Source organism: Corapipo altera, unplaced genomic scaffold (assembly GCF_003945725.1).
Source record: "Corapipo altera isolate COAL_440 unplaced genomic scaffold, ASM394572v1 0, whole genome shotgun sequence".
Taxonomy (NCBI): Eukaryota; Metazoa; Chordata; class Aves; order Passeriformes; family Pipridae; genus Corapipo; species Corapipo altera.
This window is the reverse complement of record NW_020884872.1, coordinates 53184405-53201497: the sequence shown is the minus strand read 5'-3', so window position 1 is coordinate 53201497 and position 17093 is coordinate 53184405. Positions and strand designations below refer to the sequence as shown.

Sequence of the window (17093 nt, the reverse complement as noted above, 5' to 3'; positions counted from 1 at the left end):
ATGATCTGATGAACCATCCAGCAGCCCTAGCAAGTTGCCCAGAAGTAGCTGCTAAAACACAATAATTTATTACAGAGAAAAGAGGCTTAAATGTTCCCAGTTTCATTCTGTAGCATAATTCCTGTGTACCTCAAACAAGAATTATGAAAATACAGAGCATTAAGACTGAGTAAACTTTACAATCACTGAGTTTATACTAAGCAAAGCTGCCCCGGCCATGTGCCCACCGTACCTTTTCCAGGTTATCCCTCTCTGACCCTGAATTGCTATCACACTAGCCACAAGGCAAAGTTTCCCGCAGAAAGGGACCTGGGGGTCCTGGTCGATGGCACGTTGAATATGAGTCAGCAGTGACCTGACAGCCAGGAGGGCCAACCGTGTCCTGGGGGGCATCAGGCAAAGCATTGCCAGCCAGTCGAGCAAGGGGATTGTCTGGCTACTCTCTGCACTGGTGCACCCTCACTTCGAGTCCTGCATGCAGTCTTGGGTGTTACAACGTAAGAAAGATATTAAGCTTTTAGGGAGCGTCCAAAGGAGGGACAAGAAGATGGTAAAGGGCCTTGAGGGGAAGCGATATCAGGAGCAGCTGAGGTCACTTGCTCTGTTCAGCCTGGAGAAGCAGAGACAGAGCGGAGACCTCATCCTAGCCTACAACTTCCTTGTGAGGGGAAGAGGAGGGACTTCTCTCAGGTGACTAGTGACAGGATCCAAAGGGATGGCATGAAGCTGTGTCGTAGGAGGTTTAGGTTGGATTTTACAGTAAGGTTCTTTACCCAGAGGGTGGTCAGGCACTCGAACAGGCTCCCCAAGGAGGTGGTCGTGGCACCAAGCCTGATAGAGTTCAATAAGTGTCTGGACAATGTTCTCAGACACATGGTGTGATTTTTGGGGTTGTCCTGTGCAGGGTCAGGAACTTGATGATCCTAGTGGGTTCCTTCCAGCTCAGGATACTCTGAATCCTCTCTGCTCTCAAAAGAAACCAGTTTCCACGACGTGCTGCTGGCCGAGAGTTACACACCAAAAACCTTCAAATATCCTTACAGCACCCTTGAGACACACGGAAATCTATTCTGACCCTCACAACGGAATTAATCCTCCGCCTCGAAGAACTCTCCCAGCTCTTTCTTTACCACTGAACCCTCCGGACTTCCGCCCCCAAACAGCGCCGCCAGCCTCTCCCCGCCCTGCCCGCCCGCTCTCCATGGCGCCGCTCCCGCCCCTTCCGGAGCGGCTCGGAAGCGGCGGGGTGGATGGTCGGGCGGGCGGCGGGGCCGATGCACCGGGGGCTCCGCGGGACAGGCCCACAGGTAGCTGCGCTTGGCGGGGCGCGGGGGTCCCCCGGGCATGGCGCTCCCCCGACCGCGCCGGGGAGGGGGCGGCGGGAGGTGTCGGGACTGGGACCCGTCCTGCGCCCTCGTCTTAGGCCGGCCCGGCCCTTCCTGGCCGGCCGCTGCCCTCGGTCGCTCTCCGCCCCGGCAGACGCTTGCCGTGAGTCAGTGTTCAACTAGCATCGCAAAACAGTGCTGGAAGACACCGCTAGTGGAGGTGTTGGCTGGGAATAACACCTGCTCGAAAGCAAAACGAAAGAACTGATGGAGTGCGTTAAGCGCTCTGATTGTCATTAAATATTTTAGCCTTCTGTGCATCTGAGGATATGATATGTGGGATGTCTAGGCAGACTACTGCAATAGAGAAGAGTACTTGGCTATGTAAGCTTACTTACATGCTCATTACTATTTAATGTAACTAGTGCAAAATGATTATAAAGAGGAGTAGTAGTCATTAGAAAGAGAACCTCTACACTAGTAGTGAATGGAACTCTTTTGTTTCTACGTTTGGAGGAAAGAATACTATGCAAATGACATTTCAGTACAATTAGCTACAAAAAATCTTATATTTAAATAAAATACTCATTTAGTTTCTTAGTGATACTTTTTCTCTTTTTTTTTTTTTTTTTCAGTACCTCAAGTGTGACCATAAAATATGATTCTTTCCCTGCTGCACCAAACTCCCTAAGTACTTCTTTTGTAGTTTGGTCGCGTGGCCTCAACTACAATGGTAAGTTACAATTCGGATAATATATTTTCAGATCCTTTTGCTCTAGCCTGCTAGCTGTCTGGTTGACGAGGAGAATACCATCAATGTTTCACATCTTCTTTAAAAACATTATTTTGCATGTCACTTCTGGGCTCTGACATTCTTTTTTTCAGGGGTATGTTCATTCCTTCCTAGCTTGTGAATGCTTCTAAACGCTTAGTCACTGACCAGTGCATCATAGGAATTGTAATATGAAGCTAGTGGTGGGTTTTCAGTCACAATTGATGGACAGTTGGGTGTATATAAATCCTGCTTCCACATAGTATTCTGTTCACTAGTCCTAATATTGCTTTGGATTGTTACCTAATGTTAAGCAGTCAGGAAACTGAATATCTGAAATCATGCAGTTATCCACTAGACTTAAATAGAAAGCATGAGTATTAGACATTTTCATTAAAACACCTAGACACTTGAAAATTTACATCTTCTGTAGTGGTGGATTCTAAGAAGTAATAGCATGTTAAGTAGATGGCTTTTTTCGTGAACAGGTAAGAAATTTTGTGTTAGGTATTTTGTAGATGAATGGTAAAATGCCTGAGTGATTGTGTTGTATATTTCTTTGTTGTTACTTTGTTATTGTGTAATGTTTTTCTTCCTTGAATTCTGTTATAACAAAATATGAAATATTTACTATCTGTGAAATAACTGGTGCTATCTTGGATTGGACATGGCTCACGGGCCTTCTGTTCCTTGACGTTCAAGGTAAAGGTATTTGCTTTCACAAACAGCTGATAGGGATGGTTTAAACTGAGGAAATAACATAAATATGTATGTGGGAAGAGATATCTATTACAAATGTTTCTAAGCTTTACTGAATATTAGAGCTTGTTACAATACATTCCTAAGGGCATTATCCACCTGTCCCTGAAATTAATGGATTGCTTCTCTGGACTTTCGTGGAGCTGAATCAAGTCCCAAGCATTCTCCTACAAGACTTTGGTTCTTAGTATTGTTCTCTCTCTCCTCCCTGCCCCGAATCAGTTTCATTGTCTAGTGCGTTTAGCAGCTGCATGTTATTCCTGTGCAAAGGATGCAAAGGAGGCATCAGAGCTAAAGTGAGCGCCAGAGGAGGAAAGTTAGGCCCCAAGGAAAACTTTCTTTTTTTTTTTATTCCGGATTTAAATACTTGTTAAATTTTAGTCCAAGAACTCATTATTCTTTTTGATCTTCTTGGAATACAGGAATATTGGCTGCAGGTATACTGATGTGAAAGACATTTCAGAGGAGCTAAATTCATTAAACTAAATGGTATTGAGTATACTATACAATGGGATATAGAGTAGCTTTTCCAGATTTTGCTGTGTTTTGGTAGAGTTGTCCAGATTTAGCCTACTTTAGAGGAAATCTGGAGTGGAAGCTGGTTTTGTTTCTTAGCCACCTAACAGCATATCATAAGAAACTCTTCTCAAATTGTATCATGTGCAGAAGTAACATTCTGAACACAAGATCTTAATTTCCATTTTGTGTATTAATACTTTGGCACCAGTATCTAGAAGTTAAAATGTTTTCTTCCTGGACGACTGTTGAGGGACGCTTTGGCTTAGGCTTTCTGTTGAATCAGTGACCACCTTAACAAAGGAGAACAGGTTATCTACTTGTCATCGCTAAGTTTGGTTAATATTTGGTTAATATTTGTTACGGCTTTTATTAGGTGTAATTTCTATTCCTATTTTTAATTTCAATTGCCTTTCATTGTTCTAAGGCTACATAATTTAGCCAAACCTTGTGATACAGTTACATGAGATTTCAGCTGTTTAGTATGTGCCAAAGAATGTTTGAGCACATCTTCTAATTATAAGTCCATATGTGGTGTTTTTATGCATGAGGATGTTTAAACAAGTCATGTAATTTGAAAAACCCCTTTGTGATTCTTGCAGCAACAAGCTTTAGAACAGGCATTGGATCGTGCTGAGGTAAGAAGCAGCTAAATTACTTGCTTGTACATAATATATTCATCTCACAGTTATAAAAATACAAGTTATATTTTTATTTTGTCTGAAAAGCAGTGGAAAAGCGTGTTATGTAAATATAGGTATGTGTATAAATAATCACCCATACATGTAACACTGAGTTTACAAAATTCTCACTACAATTGTTGTCATGTATTTGTCTCTTACCCATTGTCCTACAGACATCAAGTATGATGGTGATAGACTATGCAGGACTTCAGTTTTCTCTTTTTAAACTAGCATCTGTGTACTGTGAAATAGGCAGAGCTCTACAAGGCAGCTGGCAGAAATATATGGTAAAATCCTGTTTGTTTTTAAGGATAGCCCAGTTAGAACAAAGAGGCAAGTGTCTTCACATTCATGTTTTTTCATGCCGACACGTGACACGTTACCTTGAACCATTCCTGTAATGGGAAATGTTTCTGTGGGCAATCCTCTCTTCACTGAAACTCTGAACTAAGCTGTTAATCAAAATACTTCAGACAAAGAACAATGATTAGGAAAAACCTTATTAGAATATAAATCATATTTAATGTAGGATGATATCTCTCATTATTTTTTAATAGGAATATTTAATGAATGTGAATTGTATTTATAATGCACAGCTCTATAGAGAAAACAAATGTAAATGCAAAAGACAAGGGGAAAACTAAACTTCCTGAAATTAGTTTTGAACTTGATTGTAGATTAATTAGTACTTGATTGTAGATGTTGTCGAGCCAGTATGCATAAATTTGGTCATATCTTAGCATGTTCACCCCATTACTGTCAGTGTGTTAACTATGTTAACTTCAGTAATGTTAGCGAAGTACAGTAGTGTTAATTACTGCTGTAATTAAAAAACATGAATGCAGAATCAAGACTTTGTGTGCAACTAATGCCATAGCCATGAAATGCTACTTTTGACAACTAAACTGAGCTGTGTTCTTGTTGATGACTATAACATAGACCAAATTGTGTTCAGTACACTTTTGGAACTGTCATGTAGCATAGCTGCTAATTACTTTCTGTATATTTGGAACACTGTCTGGTAATGATCTAAAGTTGTGTGGTAGGTAGAATTAAATTTATTTGTAATGTATGTTATTTTTTTTTGTTTACTTTTCTCTTGTAGTATATCATTGAAAGTGCCCGTCAGAGACCTCCCAAAAGAAAATATTTATCCAGTGGAAGGTATTAAGAGTTTCAGTATTCAGTTTTTAAATAGCATTTCTTTTGATTTAATTTTGGTTACATGTTAAGCTTTTTTAATTGCAGAAAATCTGTGTTTCAAAAACTGTATGATTTATATACAGAAGAATGTGAAAAAGAGCCCGAGATAAAGGTAAGTGGAAATTGCTGAGAAGCTTTTAATAGCTGTCTAAACAGGCAAGTTCAGAAAATACATTTTTTTATTTCAGTTAATTTCTTTGTTAAAAGAAGAATAAACTCTTCCCACTGTAGTAGTTACCTAAGGCTAAGACTGCAGCAGAAACAATTATTATGAGTTTTGTGGACTAAACTGTGTAATTTAATAGCATCATCTTAGTCCAGTTTGAAATAAAAACAAGGTAATGGGAAGGCAAATGACTACCTGGTAACTGGTAACCCTAAATCTGTTTTTAGAGGTTATAAAGGAGAATGCTTGCTGAGGATTGTATTTAGTGTACTCTTGAGATGCTTTTCTTTATATGGAAAGAGAGAATTTCAAAAGAATGGTCTGGAATGGACAGATCTATCTAACAGGTTTATTAGAGAGCAGTACTATTAAAGTAACTGAATGATATAATATGAATAGTAAGGCCTAGACTGGCTTGAGTGACCTGTTCATTCTGTCTTAATCCTGTGTCACAGAAGTCAGTTGAGGTCAAGTTCAGGTCCGGTGTCAATGCCACGTGCATGGTTGTCAGTATCACTGTTTCAGAATCAATTGCTTCGAATGACTGCCGTAGGAAAAAATGTGGATAATTTTTGACTCTATGCTTTGCTGTAAAGTCAGATTTATTTCTCTAACAGCTTGTAAACTCAGAAGTTTGTGAAATTTTTTCATAACGTTAGCAAAGAAGCTCAAGCAGACTTAGCAATGCTAAATATAAGCTGTAAAAAGGCACAAGTTACTTTGCTAAACCATGAATGTCAAATGGAACAAGAAGAACAAGCTGTGGAATCTGCTGTATTGCTGCTTCCAAGGAAATAAAAACAAATGAGAAGCTAAATGGATGTGAGATGTTACTTATCGAGCACCTGTAATTCCTTTCGGGGATTCTGATATGGTTGATTGTATTTAGCATATATAACATCAGAGTAGGTGAAAGGGATTGTTGCTGATCTAGATTTGAATAAAAAAGTAAGTTCTTTATTGAGGAGTTGGAAGCTTATGATAGGCAAGTTTGTACGTAGAGCCCTTATTCACTGAACTAAGATGTGCATAGTTAATACATACCTTGGTCTTATGTTAGGGATTGTAACAATTGAAAATGAGAAACTCAAAGATCAAGGTACAAAGGTTAAAAGATAATGCTACTGTGAAACTTCATCCACAAGCATAGGATCATGTATTTGTTTCTTAATTGGCAAAGTAAAACTGAACTGAGTTCTAACTAGAATTTGATCAATGACTTGGATATAGCTTAAAGGTTTTAGTGTACAGAACTGTCTAAGTTTGTATTCCAGTATTGCACTGTTTTGATGGTACAAGTTGTAATTAGATTGTCCACTCAGAAGCAATTTTTAAATTAGCACTGAATATTGTTTTTCAGTCTTAACTTTCTCCCTAATTAATTATTATTCCTCTATTACTCCAGTCTGCTCAGCTTCATTGCTTTTTGGGTCTCTTCTATTTCTGCATATGCACACTCAAGAGAGAACTAACTGTGTTGAGGTGGTTGTCTAATGAAACAGTTGGCTTCACTTGGCCTCTAGTGTGCAACATTCCCATATGTAAAAGTTGAAATAAAAAAACAAACAAACAAACAAAATAGTTTTGGACTCAGTGTTAAACACAAATGTGGAAACACACCTGGCCTATGGACTGGAAGGATCATAGACTCTTAGGATCATAGATCATGCCTTCTGCAAGGCAGGTAAATCTGAAGATCTCTGCTACAAAAACAAATTTAAAAAAAAATGGAAAATCATTGATCAGTTGCTTATTCTCAATTGGTGTCTTCTGACAGCTGCACGTGATAGCTTCAGTGTGCAAGCATGAAAAACATCTTGGAGTAAACAGAGTTTCAGAACACTGTTAATGAAAGTCACTTCAGTTCCTTTCAAGGTGCATCTTCTGTGCATTCATGAAGTAGTGCTTTTTTTGGGGGGGGATTGATCTGTTTATTTTAAGCTTTTTGACCAACTTTTCAGTTATAAAGGTAGATGGGAAAATCAGTTTAATATGCTACAGTGAGGAATAAGAAAAGCAGCCATGATAAAGATAACATAATAATTTTGTGTAATACTGTGTACGCTGTTTGAGGAGTAGGTATTAAAATTAACATTTTGCTTGTAGCCAAGGGTGGAGGAGTAATAAACAACATAAAATCACTACTTCAGTCTGGTTAGGCAGGAGTGCTAAGTATTCTTTATTCAGTGGTAGTCATCAGAATTCACAGGAAGAGAAAGAAGCACCTATGTCTTCTCTTTGCAGCTTCCCATCCATCACACAGTCCCTGCAGTGCATGTTCAGGAGGGAGGAGTGCTGCTTTTCTCTGAGTGAAATCAGAGAGGGTAGAGGTTTAGCTGATGTAACAGAGCAGTAGAGCTGTCCTGGTGGCTTGGTATCTGAACTCTTGTAGTATAAAGCAACATAATACACCTCAGGCCAGTCCTTGATCTTTATAATCTTTACACACAAGACCTGAGCTAATGCTTAATATCAGTTTTGACACAGTATCTCAGAGTGCCAGCTCAAAGGAGAAAAGTATTTTTTGTAGACATAAAAACTTTTCATGCTTAGTGAAATGTAACTTTATCGACACATTGAAATGTTTGTACTTAAAACACTAATTTACTCCAATGTCTTGGAAAGGCTTTATATTTTAAAATGTTTTTATAATATGTCTTTAAAGTCTGAGGTTATACGAATGCAATGTCAGAAATGTTCTCAGGCCTATGTGATTGTCCTCTCCTTTTTCCTTTACCTGTTTTTCCCCCTCATCATCCTAGCCTCCAAAAAAATGTAACAACCTAAAAATCCAAGCCATGAATGGCCAACAATTATTGAACAAAACTTAAAAAATAAAACTAACACTGAATTATAAATTTAGAGAGTGATGCAATTAACTGAATTTTATTACATTTGCAATTTAATTACCATGATATATATTTTACTTCTGAGATGTTTAAGGAGCAGAAGCCTTCCATAAAATAAATCTCATGTCTATGTCTTGCATACATAGACAAATATTTAGGAAAAAAATATTGTTTATTTAGAAATTCCATGAGTGGTTACTAGTTAGTATAAATTATTCTGTGCCTGTATTTTGGATGGAATAATGCCATTCATTGAATGATCCTTTTTCTTCAGCTCCTGAAAATAGCAAAGTTGGATTAGAACTGTTAACAGTATTATCAGTAACAGCTTCTAGAAGTTGTATTGGTTCTATCCCAATGATAGAGGAATGGAATTGTTTTTTATTGTTTTATTTGTTATTTTTAAATATAACTTTAGTGTAATTAATTAATCTTCTTTACATACCTTACAGAATTCTCATATTTCTTTCTGTCCTAGTGCCAGTGCGTAGCTAAATATGAAAGAATTAATTTACCCAACACAGGGGAACATACTCAAAAACTTTTCCATCAAAACATGACAGTATCTCAGTTTTTAAAAAAGAGGATGTCAGAGTAGTTGAGTGCTGACTTTGGTCTCAGATGACATTTCCTGTACCTCAGGCTGCTTCCTGCTATGTCTAAGTGAAAGCCCAATAGCTATATCCTCTACTCAGGGACGTGTCTGAAAATTGAAGCACCGCACATGCAGCCTCCTGGTGTTTGGTGGATGGTGGAGGTGTTAATAGGAGTTCTGGCTGAAGAATGTTTTGCTTAACATGCTGCATCTCCAGCATCCTGTATGAGAAATTGGCTTTCCTCACCAGTCTCTTACCTCTGTTGTTGCTATGACATACTTTCCCCCATTGTCCCCCACTCTTTTCCCATTAATTCTAAAAGGATTTAGGAGCTACTTTGTCTGTTTCTTAGTTTCCACTATTTTTGTACTGTAAAAGCCAGTGAGATGTAGTCACCATCATTCGTAATGCATGGGGAAGAGTTAACTTTAGGCAATGATTCTAAAACTACATAGCAGGAAATTGAAAATACTTTCTTCCCTTTTCTCTTTCTTTAATTGTATTACTGTGGGATTTGGAGGTTTTGTTTTCAGTTCTTTTCTCTAAGTTTGTTCCCCAATAAGTTATGATCCTACTTTCCCTCTTTTCAATATCTATGGAAAGATGAATTTGTTCAAAAAAAGATAGCCCACTACTACTTAGTTGTGTGTGTGTGAAATGAGTTATTTGGCAGGGTTAGTAGAGAGCTCAGTTTAACTCCCAGTTAATGGCTCCACTCAGGGCTGGTATTCAGATATGAAATCTGGACTCCAGCCAGAAAGTATTAAATTATCTGAGTTTTAGAATTCATTGTTTTAAGTTCTAAGGGGGCTTTAAATGTTTCAGTTGATAGGATATATATGAGGTCTTTAAAACGTACCAAGTAATTTTAAAAATCTGTTATACATGGGAAAAATCATTCTTATAGTTAAATAAGGGAATAGTGTCTGCAGCTGCTGGATCAGATTTCAGCAAATACAGACAAGAAAATGCAATTAAAGCTTCCAAATGCTGTAATTAAGTATTTTAATCCTGGAGAGAAATATCTGCTTCTGTTAGGAATATTTGAAAGTACTAAATATTTTGTTGTTTTTATCAAACAATGTGTAGAGGATAAATGATGTTCATAGAAATTATACAAAAAAATAGGGCCACTGTAGATTTATAACATCGTAACATAACCTCATTAATTCTGTTGTCTGTGAACTTTCAGTTCTAGGGTTTGTGATTTAAATGAGTGGAGGTTTTTAAAAAAATCAGTGTATATAAGTATGTGTGCTAATACATAACATATTTACTCTGTTGAATACAGTACAATTAAATTTAACTGGACTTGTTTAGATGTATACTTTGTTATTAATCAAAATATTAGTCATATTCTAGCAATTGTTTTTATTTCTACTAATTATTTCATTGTATTATGTTCATGAGCAATGTTTACTTTTAAAGCAGAAGCTGAGACGAAATGTGAATTTACTTGAGAAGCTGGTTATGCAGGAGACGTTGTCATGTCTGGTAGTGAACCTCTATCCAGGAAATGAGGGTTATTCACTTATGCTCAGGGGAAAAAATGGTTCAGGTAATAATTTTGCTCTTTAATTTTTAAAAACACTCAGAATGCTATATAAATAGTTAGAATGTGTTGTTGCTTACATTTAACTGTTCCACTTCTAAGATCATTCTGGGGGCGACGGGTGGAGGGAGAACAAACAACTGTGCTTGAATTAAAAATTTACATAAAGCTGTGAGGTGCAGTGTAAATCTGTAGATATGAGTCTTTTTGATAGCCTTTCATTCTCTTATTTCCACTTAGTTTCTGGAGTTGCATATTCAAGATTCTCTTATATTAAGTTCCTTCTGTCAGATTGATTGTTTCGCTGTTTCCTATATCTAGGTCTGTCTGAAGGCATATTTGTTCCAGTTTGGTTGTATTTCCTTGCTGTTGGTATTGTGATGTGCAATAAGAGCATACAGTGTGTCACCTGGGAGCAAAAATTCTGTCTATTAGCACCGTAAGAGCAAAATAAAGCTCTAGAAACAGAAAGAGATGTGAAAATTAATACTGTGCAAAAAAAAAAAAAAAGGTCTGTTTGGATAGGTTTCTGCCAACCCTGCTTTTTCCTGTAGCAAGTTTGGTTTAGATTTCTCATTGTTAAAGTTGGAACTTGAAAGGCAAAAGAAAAGTAATATGTTTTGTTTAAATTCAGATTCTGAGACCATTCGTCTGCCTTATGAGGAAGCAGAACTGCTTGAATATTTGGATGCAGAGGAACTACCACCTATTTTGGTTGATCTTTTGGAAAAATCACAGGTTTGAAAGTTTTGTTTTCGACAAGAACTTACGTTTTTTACCCAGATAGACTTTGATTTTTTTGAATGCTTCACATAGGTGATTCTAATCACAGGACACTTGTGCATTTGAAACTGTAATATATAAAGCCTCAAATAAATATTTTATTGTTCTTTAGGAAAAAAATACTGAGGAGAAAGAGATAGAAGAGAGATTGCTGTGGTTATAGCTGTGAAACAACTTCAGCTCTGTGCTCTAGCAAAATGCCCTTTGTTCTTGGTCATAATGACAATGTTTGGCATGGGAATCCTTTGAAACTACTTTGCTGGCATATGAAACACTACATTTTAAGCTTGTATTTTAGGTATGTCTAGGCATGTAGTAAAGAGCACCGGTCTGAAAAAATTAGTGATTAGTTTTATTCATAGTTTCACTGAATTTTATATGTTATATAAAAAACTTCTATTTTGAGGCAGGGGTGGATTGGTAAATATTTGTTTATTTAAAAGTTGGGGTTTTTTTCTTCTTTCAACTAGGTTAATATTTTTCATTGTGGATGTGTCATAGCAGAAATACGTGACTATAGACAGTCTGGTAACATGAAATCTCCAACATACCAAAGCAAGCACATTCTTTTGCGTCCTACAATGCAGGTAAGAAGTGGCTTAAGTAATTTCTCAGTGTTACCATAGTTCCTAGACCAGATACTATTACAGACCATATATTAAGAAATCTTATTACTCAGTTGAAAGCTAATTACCATTATGTCTTCTTCCTCAGACTTTAATTTGTGATGTGCATTCTATAACAAGTGACAACCACAAATGGACACAGGTGGGTTAGAAGTTATTTAAAAACTTTACAGTGATGTCATAAATACACGAAAAAATGAAATTATGTAAAATTTTCTATTTGTTTAGTAAATATAGAACTGACTCTTTTTTTATTAATTCAAACTGTCAGTGTGTATAGTTGTGCATGGTACATGATTCAGAGAGCTGCCAACTTAATACCATCTTTCCACAAGATACCATAGAATACAATAGGATTTGCTAAAGATTTTGTGGAGTCAGACCTTAATTTTTGAAGTGAAAATTGACAGCCTTGGAATGACTCTAGCTAGTTTACCCTACTTCGTTCATCATCAGTGTGCAGCCCCAGAACAGCACTGGCAATCTAATGACACCTTTATTTTACTATTGATACTTTTAAAGTAAACAGAATCTAAAGTAACTACAGTAGTACAGTTATAGGTAGTGAATTGCTGAACAGCATGGTGTACTCAGTGTTCTTTTTTGTGTTTCAGAGCCACAGTCATGCTCAAGTCTAATTCAAATTGTAACCTAATTCCCAGTAGATCATCTTTATGGCACTGATTGCTAATACATCAATGTAAATCACTGACAGAAAATGGATTTCAGTGCCACTAGTACTGTGTTTAAAGCAAGCAAACAAAGAAAACTCACACAAAAAAACCCCAGAGGATGACCTCTACTTTTCAGCAGATTCCTTGTTTTTTTCCTACTGGAAACCCTACCCAAGCTCTGTAACTAATAATAGTGGTTAGGGATACTTAATTGTTGAACGGTTTCTTCTGTTGACTATCCACACACAATTTTTTCAGTTTTCTCTAAAATGATGTCCATGTGCATAGGTATATAAGAGCTTAATTAGTGTAAAAGTTTTCATATTTTTACATTTATTAATAGCTGTGTATATTACAGGAGGACAAACTCCTACTTGAGAGCCAACTTATTTTGGCTACAGCAGAGCCTTTGTGTCTTGATCCTTCAATAGCAGTGACGTGTACTACAAACAGACTCCTGTACAACAAGCAGAAGATGAACACTCGCCCAATGAAACGGTAGTTTTCAGTGTGAAACATTTTCAAAGAAAAATATAAGTAATACTTTATGTGAAAATTTAGGTACTCATATGAAATACTTACTGAAATATTAGGATTGTGTGAGGAACAGTCAAATTATATCTTATTTCAAAGTGCTCAATATTGTACTGTATTTCAGTTGGTAGTAGATACTGTAGTATGCTTATTTTTGTATATCAAAGGAAAGTGTGTATATATATATTTTCTCAACGTAATCTGTTATACTGCAGTTTGGATTTTGCCTTTTTTTTGCATAATTTATGTGTAGGCTGAGTCAGATGGCAGCTTAGTATTGTAAAATATATAAATTGATATGTTGCATATTGGTCTCTGATTTGTTAAAAGCTATGTATAAGCTTAATCCTGAATGAGGAAATCAAAGGAATTATTTGCATGTTTGACATTCAGGCTAAACAGAAGTGTAAGCATATCAGAATCTTGGAAAAGTTGAGATTCATTTCACTTTTGTGCATGGTTATTCACTTTTTTTTCCACAAAAGCTTAAAATAGCTCATATTCGTCCTGCTACAAGAGTTGCATTCGCTCTGTAGAAGGGAAATGTACTAATGGTCTTTCAAAATTACCACAATATTTAAAACTAGATCTGTATTGAAATACTGTGCTAGTGTAAAACTAGTGGCAATGTCTAAAGGTATAAATAGCGAAATTGATCGAGCTGTCCTTGAAATTAAAGCTTGGTGGTCAACAAATATTCCACTAGAAAAATAGGCAAAGGTTAAATGAATATCTGGAACAGCATTACTGTAACAACGAGTTTGATAATGTTCGATTCAATTATGCATTAAAAAAATAACCCCATTCTTACTGCTCAAACACATGAACAGAATACTAGTATATTTTATAAATATGAAATAAAAAGTTAGAGTTGTACAGTGTAACCCAAAAAAGCAATTTTAAATTAATATTTAAAAACCTATTAGTCTCAATTTAAGTAGGAGTTCTCTGCATATTTTTGTGTTTGTACACAGGCAGTGGAGAATTTAATGTTGATGGTTTTACAAGCTTGTGTCATTTTTCCATAGATGCTTCAAAAGGTACTCAAGGTCCTCTCTGAACAGACAGCAGGAAGTAGCTCACTACTCAGCTCCACCTCAGCTCAGAATACTTGACTACTTACAGAAAAGGAAGGAGAGGAAAGCAGCCCAGCAGTATGACCTCAAAATTTCTAAAGCTGGAAATGTAAGTGTTCTGAGAAGTAATTTCATATGCTTCTAACTATTTAATTAGACCACTTAACACATTAATCCTGCTTTTTCATTTTCCAGTGCGTAGATATGTGGAAACAGAACCCTTGCTACTTGACTGCACCTTCTGAAGTAGACGTAAGACCAGTTGTTATCATTAGCAATTATTAGCAATTGTATTGAACATTGTATTATATGAAGAAGTGACTAAAAAGTATCTGGTATCAAAGAAAAAATGGGATAACTTTACTTTTTACAATTACTTTTCTATACCATAAGGTATAAACACGCATGAAACCACTCTGTAATTGTAACAGAATAGTTTGTATGAGGTAAACAGTACAGCTGTTACTGTTTTTCTTCTGTGGGTTCAATGACCACATGTCTATTTGAAGTTGTTTGATAATACAAAAACCAGAAAAACAAATGAGGTTTGTGGATTATTTAAAGATTAGTCACTTCTCATGTTGGTGCAAATTCCTCTCTTTTGATATATTATGGCACATTAATATTTTGAGAAGTTTTGATTTTTATACAGAGAATTCTAGTTGAGAGTTCTTTTGATCACTCTTTGTGCATTCTTCTCTCAGGGATATTTGTGTTCTTAGTTTCTGGCACTGACAAAACATATAGTACCAGTGTACAGAAGGGACTCGTAGAATCATAGAATACCCTGAGTTGGAAGGGACCTACAAGGATCATCAAAAGTCTAACTCCTGGTCCTGCAGGACAAGACAACCTCAAAAATCACATCAAGTGTCTTGTCCAAACACTTGAACTCCATCAGGCTTGGTACTGTGAACACTTCCCTGGGTAGCCTGTTCCAGTACTGACCACCCTCTGGGTGAAGCAATTTTTCCTAAAATCTAGCCTTAACCTCCTCTCAGGTCCTGTCACTGGTCACCACAGAGAAGAGATCAGGGCCTGCCCCTCCTCCTCCCCTCACGAGGAAGTTGTAGACTGCAATAAGGTCTTCCCTCAGTCTCCTCTTCTCCAGACTGAACAGACCAAATGACCTCAGCTGCTCCTCAAACAGCTTCCCCTCAAGGCCTTTCACCTTTTTCTTGTCCCTTCTTTGGACACTCTTTAATAGCTTTAAATCCTTCTTATATTTTGGCACCCAAAACTGCACACAGTATTCAAGGTGAGGCCAGACCATTGCAGAGCAGAACAGGACAATCCCCTCCCTCAGCCAGCTGGGGATACTTTGCCTGATGCCCCCCAGGACACGGTTGGCCCTCCTGGCTACAAGGGCACTGCTGACTCAGATTCAACTTGTCTTTGACCAGGACCCCCAGGGCCCTTTCCACAAGTCTTCTCTAGTCTAATGAGTCTTCTGCAAGACTCTGTAGATTAGACAAGACTGTAGCTTTGGACATCATAGGGCTGGCAAGAATGTGCATTACACATGAAATGATGGTATAAGTTTGTACTTTTGTCACTTCAACTTCTTAATCATTCCACATTGCAGACAATTATTTCAATCTGTAGTTTTAAGCTATGTTTCATTCACTTTTTTGTTGTTTAACCTAGCAAATATGGTGTAACATTATAAGTGTCAAGTTCTGAAGATTCTCTGATTTAGTTTTTCTGAATGCATAAAATAGGAGATTCTTTATTTTCTGGTCTCTCTATTTTCTTTAAGGTGGAAAAATATGCCAAAGTGGAAAAGTCTATCAAGCCTGATGACTCACAACCAACTGTCTGGCCAGCACATGTGAGTAGTTTAGACCTTTGGCCAAACTTCACTGTCTCTAGTTAAAATGCCTCTTATTTCAACAAAATCAAAGTAATGTAGGAATAATTTTCTCTGCCCCAATTTAATTAATCTTCCATGTGTTATATAGACATGGGAAGATTACCAGAGATACTTGTAATTTTCTACAGTACAGCAAGCATGTGATCAGTCTTGTAATTTCCTCAAGTTTTCCAGAAATACAAGGAAGAGCAACTTGCAGCAAAGAAAGCATAATAATTTACAGGGAGCAGTACCCTGCTCAACAAATTGCTTTCTTTACTCAGACACTTGAATGCTGATGGAAAAGAGCTTCAGTTAAAATCAAAATGTTAAATTTTGAAAGAGGTTAGTATTAAGTGCCTCTTACAAAAACCTCTTTCTGCAATATGTAAGTTGAACTGTAAGATTTTTGGCACAAATTATGTTATTTGATAGGAAGTAATAATTTAATGTAATCAGCCATAGATAATTGATTAATTTTTTTTATAATTTTAGAGGCAAGATACTATCTTTATTAATAGCATGTATCATGATGTCTTAGTAGTTTCATATTGGAAAAAAGTAATACTTTCCCAGAGAACTTAATCTTCACTCCCAACATTTTACTCTAAACATTTTTTACTTTGTCATAATTTATATTAAACTGTTCCTATATATGTTTACCCCATCTGCCTTTCCATGTCTAACATGATTGTTTAGCTTTTACAATATCGTTGTGTTTTTTAAGAGATGATAAAGTCTTTTTCCTTTCATCCTTTTAGATAACTTACTCTCAAATCACTTCAATTTCATATTATGCACTCCTTCCTATAGAGTTTTACTTACTTACAGAGTTACTTATAGGATGTTTTTTACTATGTTGTATATAGAGCTTGTCTGTTTTACTCACTGGTTCTGCTAACACTTGTTCAAGACTTACTAGGTTGTTTTCTTCTGTCATTTTAGGAAATAAAAGATGATTATGTATTTGAATGTGAAGTTGGTAATCAGCTTCAAAAAACAAAACTGACCATTTTCCAGTCTCTTGGCAATCCCTTGTACTATGGTAAAATTCAGACACTCAAAGGTGATGAGGAAAATGACAACCTATTAACTCCATCACAGTAAGTTACATACTCTTTAAACTG

The 17093-nt window shown here is 36.7% G+C and overlaps 1 protein-coding gene across 13 annotated transcripts in view; it reads left to right on the top strand.

Annotated features, from left to right (window-relative positions):
- Positions 1-1195: 1195 nt before the first annotated feature.
- SUPT20H (SPT20 homolog, SAGA complex component) overlaps positions 1196-17093 on the top strand; it is a 33390-nt gene continuing 17492 nt past the window's right edge. For 8 of the 13 annotated variants that reach the window (XR_003528325.1, XR_003528326.1, XM_027647202.1 and 5 more), the window contains exons 1-14: positions 1198-1307; positions 1961-2058; positions 3975-4010; positions 5161-5219; positions 5304-5370; positions 10298-10427; positions 11056-11159; positions 11675-11791; positions 11919-11972; positions 12863-13002; positions 14067-14223; positions 14310-14366; positions 15874-15945; positions 16912-17069. Coding sequence is in view for 11 of the 13 variants with exons in the window: in XM_027647202.1 (XP_027503003.1) it covers positions 2056-2058; positions 3975-4010; positions 5161-5219; positions 5304-5370; positions 10298-10427; positions 11056-11159; positions 11675-11791; positions 11919-11972; positions 12863-13002; positions 14067-14223; positions 14310-14366; positions 15874-15945; positions 16912-17069 (1154 nt within the window). In the remaining 2 variants the exon portion in view is untranslated. Of the gene's footprint in view, positions 1308-1634; positions 1710-1960; positions 2059-3974; positions 4011-5160; positions 5220-5303; positions 5371-10297; positions 10428-11055; positions 11160-11674; positions 11792-11918; positions 11973-12862; positions 13003-14066; positions 14224-14309; positions 14367-15873; positions 15946-16911; positions 17070-17093 lie in introns of all 13 variants that reach the window. The other 5 variants (XM_027647212.1, XM_027647167.1, XM_027647142.1 and 2 more) reach the window with 3 other exon arrangements.